Source organism: Paralichthys olivaceus, chromosome 4 (assembly GCF_024713975.1).
Source record: "Paralichthys olivaceus isolate ysfri-2021 chromosome 4, ASM2471397v2, whole genome shotgun sequence".
Lineage (NCBI taxonomy): Eukaryota > Metazoa > Chordata > Actinopteri > Pleuronectiformes > Paralichthyidae > Paralichthys > Paralichthys olivaceus.
Window position 1 is genome coordinate 25,780,008 of NC_091096.1, and position 10,468 is coordinate 25,790,475.

The following is a 10,468-nucleotide window of genomic DNA, read 5'->3' on the forward strand; positions in this document are numbered from 1 at the left end:
TGTTACTAGGAATCATTTATTTACACAATTCTTGCACTACTGACGTAATTCAAATGTAACATACTCATAAGACAGTTACATATGAAAACACTGATGAACAATAGAGGACCACACTGTCTGGAAGACCCTCTCTGAGACAAACATCTAAAGAAACTAAACCTACATGAAAAAAAAAAATTGTACAACGAACAATAATGTAAGATGTCCCAGTCTTTTAGGAGACTGTCAGTCACCGGTTAACTATTCTGTTTTCCTTCCCATTTCTGCTGCCTCTCAGAGAGGCGTGGTTGGTGTGGTGGTGGTGGTGGTGGTGGTGGGGACAGTCACCGGGTGCAGCCCTAGATCCAGGGATGGGGCTTCATCGGGTGGTGGAGGGCTCTTCTTCTGGGCCTCCAACTTCTCCATCAGCTGGGTGTACAGCTCCTTCACTGGCTCGCTGCACTGTAGTTACCAGGCACAGCAACACATGGTATCAGTACATATGCAATGCTTCATGTCGCGTGAACATCTGATCTGTTGAAGCTCTGAAATGAGCCTGGAGTAAAATGAGCCTGTCAGTACAACTGCTGTCAGACATGCAATGAACTCCTCCAATTATTTCCTGAAATGATCCGGACTGTATGTAAGAACGCAAATGTCTGAGTCAGTTGCTGCAGACATTCTCTACAGTTTCTTCTGCCAGTCCTCAAGTAAAAACTTTGGATGATGTCTGAATGAGCCCATGTGAGAACACAGCAGGAGATTACCCAGAGTTTCAGCATGAGCAAGTGGTAATTGAAAGTAGTTGAGCTTTTGCTGATGTCCGTGTCACTTACTCTCGCGCACCATTTCCTGTGAGAATGTTGTTATCTGATGCTATGTATACAATATTATACATAGCCTGATCAAACAGGAAGTGTGACACTGATGCAAATGAATATTCAACATTATCCATAATAACAGATAATATGCATAAAGATGTTTGATAAGGATCCATTATATATCATTAACAAGGCAGCCAGGGGGAGTGTCATTTCCATATCCTTATTTCTTGTGTTCTTTCTGGTATAGTCTAACAATCCAGTTTAGTTCAGCTGTGTTGATATGATCAGACATTATCTATGAGGGCCAGTGTTACTCTTGATGCTTTGAACGTGGCATCTATTGCACTTCTGTCCGTCCTGGGAGAGGGATCCCTCACATGTAGGAGGATTCTGTGTTTTTCCCCTGTTAAGTTTTTTTGGGCAGTTATTCCTTACTCTTGTTGAGGGATGAGGGCAGAGGATGTCACAGCTTGTTAAAGCCCTATGAGACAAACTGTGATTTGTGAATATGGGCTATGCAAATAAAATTGGATTGAGTAAACTTGTTAGACAAAGTACCACTACAATATCGTCTGTGAAGATCAGATGCGTCTCTGGTGCAGCTGCTGTAACAATACTGATATGTAAATTGAGGATATAGTCCCCATTACCACACTTAAGCACAACATTCACAAAACCATGTTTGTTAAAGGTTCACAACGTTTCTTCCACTGACACACCAAGGTACTAGTTATCCAGCTAGTATAGCTAACTTGTGCAGCTACAGCAACTACAGTAACTGTCAGGCTGGGTATAGTGTGGTAAATGAGTTAGATGAGTTAGTTATGCTGCAAATATAATTTCATTTAAGCAGCAAAACTGAAAACTTTGTGTAATAAACCACTAAATATGCCATAAGCATCTATTGTGAATCTGTGAAGGAGCATATCAGGGGTTTTTAATGTGACGGGACACAAGTCGTAAGCTTCCAAAACAGTCCCCACTGAAGTACGAAACAGGGAGACTCGTCCTTATTCTACTAATCACTGCAGCTCCTGTCCTTTTCAAAGCACGAGCTGAATGTAGAAACAAAGCTCACCTGTTTCGGAGGTTCAAGAGTTTTCATCAAGGTGTCCATGTACGACGGCAGCACTTTCTGCTGTAGGTGCAGCAACATTCGAAGGGTGTGTCTGTGGACGTTCTCTTTACTGCAAAAATGTTCGGAAAGAAACAAACACGAGTCGTGATGAGGGGTACCTGGGAGTGGTGAGGCTACTGAGTTCCAGTTTGACCATCATAAAGTGGACTACACTGACTATGGCCCTGTTCAGACCTTGCATAAACATCTGTCCTGAGAGATAAGACCTCAAGTGGACAGTGTTTAGTACGTGTGTGTCCTGTGACCACTTGTGATCAGATCTCACTTCCTTGCTTTATATGCAAATAATCACAACTATCATTTATTTGTGTTCATTAAGACAAATTTAGTTTTTTTACCCTGAGTTAATAGATGTGTCTGATGTCCCTATGTGCCGGTGTGTGTGTGTGTGTGTGTGTGTCAGCACAAGGGAGTGAGAACAGTTGAGGGAGGGAGGAGTCAGCAGGGACTTAATGAATCTCTTGCAGTTATGCTTAGAAGAAAGATTTTTACCAATTTAAAAAAGTATCAGTCATTATTCAATCATTGGTGGTTAGTGTTGATATTGTGGCGGTGGCCACAAACAAATCAGCGTTTTTGCACTGAAAACAGTTTAGGTTCATTTTGAAATGATGTTAATACCAGTTCAGAACCACCAAATGTCCATGCAATTACATCTCACAATCAAGACTCAACTCACCTGGAGAAAGAAGTGAGGAGGAAGCCATCAAACACAACTGAACAAAACTCTTCTGTACCAAACTCATCGGAGAGCAGGGTGAGGTGTCCGGTCAGCAGGTGCAGGAAGATGTCACCGAAGGCCATGTCATTGTAAGTCTCCACTGTGGATTAACAGCAGAGAGAACTTGTGAGTGAACTTGTTCTTTTAGCACAGGAGGTCTCGGCAGAAAGAGACCTTTAACCCTTGATCAAAAGAAATATGCGGATAAAAACTAAATGATGATGTGATGGAGATAAAATCAACAAATGAACTAATGCATGATTAAAATTCTTCGGCCTGCACAGGCTGACAGAATCACACACTGTCCCGTGCAGCTTCTGATCAGTTACAAGCCGTTTCAGACATGACATCCAGAGGACTTTCACACGACTGGGTCTGGACTTTCTCCAGAGTTTGCCTTTCACACATGAACAACGCATCAAGAGACTCTCCGCTGAGAAGCGTTTACAACAACACAGAAACCTCCAGAGCGTTCAGGTGAGAGGAGGCGCAGCAGGCGGAGGCAGGATGTAACGACACCGGTGTTGACTCTCATCACCAGAATGTCTCTTGACATATTTGCATGTACGGCATAAGTTTGCATTGTGTTTTTTGTCACATTTGCTTCACAGGTCAACTCACTCCAGGTGATACTGTGGAGGATCTCCTGCTGTGTTCTCACGTCGGCTTATTCAGACATTCTCTGGAGTTTTTACAGAGGCCTGGCTGGAGATATCCTAGAGAAAGTGAGGTTCTCATTCGGACGTTTGCCTTCTCACATACAGCCACTCCAGACAGTGTCCGGAGATTCTACGGAGTTCATTGCATGTCTGAGAGCAGCTTTACAATTTCTGCGGGAAACCCTGGGTTTAATCAGCTGCATGCAGGCCAGCACACTGATGTTTATACAAAGGTAGCTTTGATTAGTAATCTAAAATTATAACTTGCTGCAGATGTGGATTTAATGTTAACATTTCTTCCAAATTTTTTTTAAACATGACGATTTAAAAAAAAAAAACTTAAACTGCCACATCAGAAAGGTTTGGTCCATGAAATAAGATTTTACACTACATCTTTTAAAACACACAACAAAATAAATTGAGTATCTCGGGCAGGCTCGTAAAAAATCAGAGGGAGAGTGACACTGACCTAGAGCAGGCAATAACCTCTGTAAGGCGTTCTTGTTCCTCAGTTTGGCAATGTGGAGCACATAGTAGAGACCCATTTCACAGGCCACTCTGTTCTCCTGGAGGTACCTGAGGAGAACAGCAACAACAGGAGTTGGAATCACAGGAGCTCTCAGCTCAGGCATCGTTCACATCAAACATATCAGAGAAGTGACGTCACTGTGCCTGTGGTAGTTGTCACTCCACTCACTCATCAACAAGAGAAATGGTCTCATGAGCTTTGCTATAAACCAATGTTCCGCCCTGGCTGTCAGCATGTTCATATGGAAGATGTCAAGTAGAGCCCGACCCATATGTTTGGAGGCAGATATTGCAAAAAAAATCCTAATAACAGTATGTTGGACAGTTTATACATTTGAAAAAATTGGCAATGATTCCTAAAAAGCTATTTTATGTGTAATCCACATGACAAAAACATTTAATTGCAGCTTTTTTGCAGAGTATTTTACAGTTTAACCATAAAATTTATTATAAACAAGAGATACAAAGAAAACTTGAATTAAGAAAAAAAATTATTGACAAACCAACGGCCTGAAGCGCAATCAAGATATTCAGCGTAAAAGATATAAGATAATATTTCTGAAGCTGGGAGTAGAGAATTACTTGATGGTTCTACAACTGTCAATAGTTCACTATCAGTTCTACTATCAAACAAGATGCAACAGAAATAATAGAAAACTAATTATGTTATAGAATTATAAATATCTAGACATTAAAAATTAGCATGAAAGAGTTTTTTGGATGGTGCTGTTCTCTCAAACGTCTATCTATGGTGATGAATATATTCTGTAAAAAAAAATTCTGTTTCTTCATTGGTATTTGTTATCATAGTGTATATATCTTATTATACTGAGAAAAAGTTGTATTCTGTTGAGTGTTGTTGACATTCATGTCTACTGTGGTTAACAGGCTCACCCACTTTATACTTCCTGATGGTTGTATTGACGAAAGCAACTTCCTGGTCTAACATACATCAACCTGCTTCCACCTGCAGTGTTCTACCTGTTGAAGGCGTCCGGCAGGGCGGTGGGGTACGTCAGTGAGCTCTTCTCCTCACTGGGAAGCTTCTGTTCTACAGTGAAAGTGTGATCGTCAACAACCACTGACATCATGGCGGGCAGGAAGCGGGTCACCACCTCCAAATCCTGTGGGTGGGTGCACAGGAAGGCAAATGAGCACCAACAACTCAAAATGATTTAAAACGATGATATTCATCTGGCTTCTAGATACAACTGGCTCTCTTTTGAACCATTGACATACAGAATGATTTAGCAGTGAAAATAAAACTTAATGAGACTTTATGAGTTTACACACAGATGCATCCAGGTGGCGCTGTACGTACCAAACGGGGCTCTTTGAACACCTGGCTGTCAATCATGTCCCACGCTCCTTGACCCAGGGAAAGCATCCTCAGCAGCAGCATCAGGTCTGAGCTGTCCTGCTCACAAACATACATACAATGGCCTAAGTGTCTGCTGATACATTGATAAAGTTGATAACGTGCTGTGTTTTGAAAAAGAAACAATCCAGTTACACAATGTTTGCATTAAAGGAACAGTGTGTAGAATTTAGTGACATCTAGTGTTGAAGTTGCATGTTGCAGCTGAACACCCCTCACCTCACCCTCTCCTTCCAAACATGAAAAAGAACCTGTGGTAGCTTCAGTTGTCATAAAAACTCAAAAGGTGTTTAGTTTGTCCAGTCTGGACTAATGTAAAAAACATGGCGGCCTCCGTAGAGAGGGTCCCCTCCATGTAAATATAAAGTATTTAAATATAAAGGGTCTTTTCTGGGGTAAAGAAAACTACAATTCATACAATTTAGATGAAATGAAATAATGAAAACATCGTGAGGATTATTCTACATTCTACTGCCAATAGATCCCTTTAACCTAAATCTTACACACTGGACCTTTAATGTTTGCAATAAGTGTTACTCTCAAAACATGCTGTATGTGTTCCTGAGGTCAAACTAACCTGATGGATGCATTTCCTTCTTAGCAAAGTAAATGATTTCAGTGTTTTAAAAACTGCATTGTTTACATCCATGCCTGCATGCTACTGGCCTTTTCCCTCTTCTTTGCCTTCTGCACTGCTCACTAAATTACACAATAGTGCCCCCCGGCTGTCAATCAGCAGAATAACAAGACACCACCGGCAGGTTTGTGTATCGTGTCGTTTGTGTCCCCTCACCCTGGGTAAAGCTTCCTGACTTAGCAGCTCTTGCAGGTTCCTCATGATACTCAGGACCAGGGTGTTACAGGCAAACGGGTCACACAGGATCATGGACAGGTCCCTGGAACAAACAAAGATTTTTAATTCATCCACTCAACAGAGATGAACAGCTTTTAACTTAAAACGGGATAAAAGGATATAAGTGGACTTTTATGCAAAAAATTATGTTAATGACGCCATTTCCACTCAAATTTGAATGTCGGAAACTTGGATGATACCACAGGAGCAGTAAAGAGGCATATTTAGTTTTTTTTCTGTTTTACTACGTCTGAAGAAGGAGTCACCCGTTACAATGCTGTTTACCCCTGAGACTCCAAAAGAGTCTTGTGGGCTCAAACACTTCACTCGACCCTCCATCGGCACAGTGGTGAGTAGACAAGGAGTGAATTTTCATTTTTCAGTGAACTCTCTCTTTAAGCCATCCCCTTGTGTTACCCGAGAACTTGCTCTTGTCCCTTCTTCACTCCATCCAGGAAACCTTGCAGCTCTCTGGCTCGTTTGCCATCCACAAACTTTTCACGGATGCAGGCATCTAAACACCATGTGAACTGGCACAACAGAAAGAGATACATATCATACAAGGCGAACACATTGGAAATACAGGGTTTGGGGATCTCCAGTAGCACAATGTTAACTGATGCCGTCGCTGTCGGTGTCCTTACCTTGTGGCAGGGGTCGACAGAACAGATCTCACTGATGTCCAGGTCGTGAAGAGACATGAGCAGCTCTGCTCTCAGTGTGCAGTAGTGGACGTTTCTCGTTCGCAGGAAGAGCGTTCGTAAAAACTGCAGCACCATGTCGTACAACTTCACGTTCTTTCCTATCATCTGAGTCAGCTTTAGGACCACCTTCAGTGCACAGAACACTGAACAGTTAACAGCGGCACACTGGGAAACGTTCATTTTGGTTGGTCTCTGCGAGAAACCTGATGCGTGCCACTTACCTCGCCTTGGCGCCGTGTTTTGGGAGAGGGGCTGAAGAAGTTATGGAGGATGGAGAGGTCGCTGCTGAACAGAGCCGCTTCCTTTTCCACGATGTACTGCTTTAGGAGGGGCGAGACCTCATCTCCAAACAGAGCCTGGTTGTCCTGCCAGATCTGCCTTTTCACCTCCACAGCACACACCTTGTACAGCTCCTTGTCAGCCATGACCATCTTCAGTTTCTTCTCTGGCACCTGCATGATGGAGCATGTGGTCAAGATGAAGTTCAGTTCACCAACATCTTTTACATTTAGTTGAACAATATGCCCGAAATTCATAACGTGGTCTTGATTTGGGCTGTGACCGGGGTGGGTGGGTGGTTGGAGGATTTGGTGGTAAATCTCGAAAATATATTTGCTTTATCACAACGGTGAGAAAAAAATCTATACCGTCACAGCCCTAGTCATGATGAGATTTCTTGACTCTTCATTTACGTTTTGATGAGGGAACAGGGGAGTGCTATCTAGCAGGTCTCCTAGGTGTTGCTGTCAGGTTGAAATTAGGTGACTGTGAAAGTCATAGCAGATCATTTTCATACTTAAACCATTCAGGGAGCTCTAATACACTGTGGCTGCAGGCCTTGTCCTTCTGGGACAGAGCAAAGCCTTCAGCATATCATATTCCATCAAAGGATGAAGACACTTTTTCTCTTTATTTAAAGTCAACTTTACAGACCCTGATGGGATATCAATAGTTTAACTGTATCATGCATTAGCCTCATTCATTATTCAAAATTAAGACATCCTTAATTTTACATAACTTTCGTTTGCTCCTACCTCAAAAAAACCCCATTCACTGTAGCGATCTTTGTTTGTGGTGTGAAAGCAAAGCGGCACAACAACATAAGCCTGTGTCAGTACATGATCCTTCACAAAACACTTCACACAATCAGTCTGTGGATCACTTCATTGCTTCGACTCAAGATGCATTAAGACCCATCATTCCGAATGTATGAATTGTTTTATCAGTTAACCTTAACCACAACTTTAATCCTGCATCTGCAGTGATGCCGGTCAAACGTCATCCCAGTGTCAGACTGAATGTGTTGTTGCTTCTACTTTCTGTGACTGAACACACGTTGTTAATGAATGTTAACACAGACACTACTGATACGGATTCAATCTTAATACTGCTCATTTCTTTTTGCTCATTTCAGTCTTCAACAGGTAAGAAAGAACACTTGCCTTGGGTAGATGCTTCAGCACCTGCATTACCACAGGCTGAATGGACGGCATTTTGACGAGTGGAAAGCTCTTCTCCAGCAGCTCTTCAAGCTTCCCGTATCTGTGCGTAGTTTAAAAACCAAAAAAAAAATAAAGCACAATAGCACCTGAGCTGGTTCCTTCAGAGAATATTATACACAGTCATAAACAACCGCTGACACACCTGTCCTCGTCCTTGCCCTCTGCAATGGTGGCGACTCGCTCCATCAGCTTGTCACGAAGCTCATCAAAGACCGACTGGTGGAACTCCAGCCGAGGCGTTCCATGGAGGTCAAGGAAGGGAAGAGCAGACTGGAGAGTTGGCAGCAGGATGCCATTTTCCATCTACAGACAGATAATTCATCATATACTCATTAGTCTTGAGCTCAAGATGCAGTTTCTGACTCAGCTGAGAAAATGTTCCTTTGCTCATTTACACTGGCTGATATCACATAAAACTGACTGAAGACATTTAACACACCAGTTAAATCTTTTTGCACATTGGATGTGTAAATAGACCACAAGCACTTTATTTATGAAGTGCTTCTTGGGCTCATCTGACTGAGCACATTTTTAGAATCACAAGTTATTAGTTATACCTATTTCAAGACATAATATTTAAGAATGAAATCAAACTAAAGCAGAGATGAATCTCTTCCTAAACACAAACACTGTCATTGTTCCATCAACCTGTCAGCAGCCGAACTGTACGCTACATCTTAAATCCTTATGGTACAGGTTGAACATATTGTATTTATGACAAAATATGTATTTATTACAATGAATTCCAACACTTTAATTTAAACGATTTTAAAGTCAATAAAAAGTAAAACATGTTTTAAGCACTAGTCAATAAACATAATTCGAACGCACCTCCATGAAGAGTCTAACAAACTCCTTTTCCTCTTTTAAACCTCTTTTAAAGACACGTGTTTGTAACTGTACTTTCTCCTAGCTCTGATCTAATCGCCTACTCTTATCATTTTAAAGTGTTTTATTTGATCTGGTTATACTCTTTCCTCATTTGCAACTTTTTAAATGGATGCTATAATGTTGAGTGATCTTCAAATTGCTTTTAATTTCCCCCTGTTGTTGCTTGAATTTGTCCTTTTGAACTTGCGTTTAGAAAGGTGCTACAGAAATGAAGTGTGCTATTATCATTATTATAAGATGACACCACATTCCCGCTGTGCTGAATTTCCACCATCACCCACAGTGATTGAGTACTCCTCACAGACTGTGGTTAACTTGTTGCACATTGAAGCATCATCCACTTCCTCAGCTCATCTTCCATTGCAGCAGTGAGGAGCTAACATTAGCACGTAGCTGAATAAATCTGACGTGGTACACCTCCACGTCTTTGCTAAGTGTATAAAACTACACGCTTTAGGAAACATGGCTTTATTATCACCTGCTCGGGCTGATGGTAGAACAAAGTGACCCTTACCTGGAACTGGTCAATGGCTTTCAGAGGCTCGGTGCAGTTGGTGAGAGTTTCTTTGAGATCTTCTCCGTTAGAGATCCCGAGCTCCGGCAGCCCGGAGAACATCGTCGGTTTAATCATGGCTGTCCCCTCTCGAGTGTGATCGGAGCTCTGGAGCTTGGATGTGGGGACGTAAACACAGTCGCTTGCCGCTAAACACTGCAACACATCAGGCTGCTCGCTCTGTCAAGGCACACTTCCTGCGTTGCAGCCCCGTAAACGCTCCCTCAGAAATAACCGCCGGGAAAAGGTTCCCGAGTCAAGCCGGCTGCGATCGAAAACTCGAAAATGAATAAATAAACCGATAAAAATCCTATTTTCATTAGCCCACGAAAACTTCATGAGATCAAGAAAAGATGTGCAGGGAAATCTGTAAAGAGAACAGCGGTGCATAGAAATCCCAACTGCAGGTTGAAGAAATACACCTTTATTTATAAGAGGGGTGGAGAGTATGGAGGACCAGAAATGACCTAAGTATAAATGTATAAATAAATACATACATTAATAAATAAATGTGGAAATAAATTTAAGACATTTGTTTATTTATTTAGTCTGAGATGGACAAAAGCGAAGAAATAACTCAATGAGTCTGCAATGTTTCAAAGGTCCAGTGTGTAAGATTTAGATGAAAGGGATCTATTGGCAGAAATGTAATGTAGAATAATCCTCATGATGTTTTCACTAGTTCATTTCATCTAAATTGTATGAATTGTAGTTTTCTTTAGCCCAGAAAAGGTCCTT

General features: G+C 41.7%; 1 protein-coding gene across 1 annotated transcript; it reads right to left on the minus strand.

The window, feature by feature from the left end:
• On the minus strand, nucleotides 1-9,947 carry nelfb (negative elongation factor complex member B). The gene is made up of 13 exons (XM_069522828.1): nucleotides 9,692-9,947; nucleotides 8,429-8,589; nucleotides 8,227-8,326; nucleotides 7,006-7,236; nucleotides 6,725-6,910; nucleotides 6,498-6,610; nucleotides 6,021-6,123; nucleotides 5,171-5,266; nucleotides 4,831-4,973; nucleotides 3,791-3,897; nucleotides 2,621-2,762; nucleotides 1,882-1,990; nucleotides 1-441 (listed from the first exon to the last, which is right to left on the minus strand). Exons 1-13 carry the CDS (start codon nucleotides 9,806-9,808, stop codon nucleotides 274-276), a joined length of 1,776 nt encoding a protein of 591 aa, XP_069378929.1. The 5' UTR covers nucleotides 9,809-9,947; the 3' UTR covers nucleotides 1-273.
• Nucleotides 9,948-10,468: the final 521 nt, after the last annotated feature.

Bases quoted from the DNA above. Each gene is read 5' to 3' on its own strand.
- nelfb (XM_069522828.1), bottom strand. From the start codon at position 9,808: ATGATTAAACCGACGATGTTCTCCGGGCTGCCGGAGCTCGGGATCTCT. The intron at 8,590-9,691 runs GTAAGGGTCACT...ATCTGTCTGTAG, and splicing joins AAGCCATTGACCAGTTCCAG to ATGGAAAATGGCATCCTGCT. The intron at 1,991-2,620 runs GTGAGTTGAGTC...ACATTTTTGCAG, and splicing joins CTCCTCACTTCTTTCTCCAG to TAAAGAGAACGTCCACAGAC.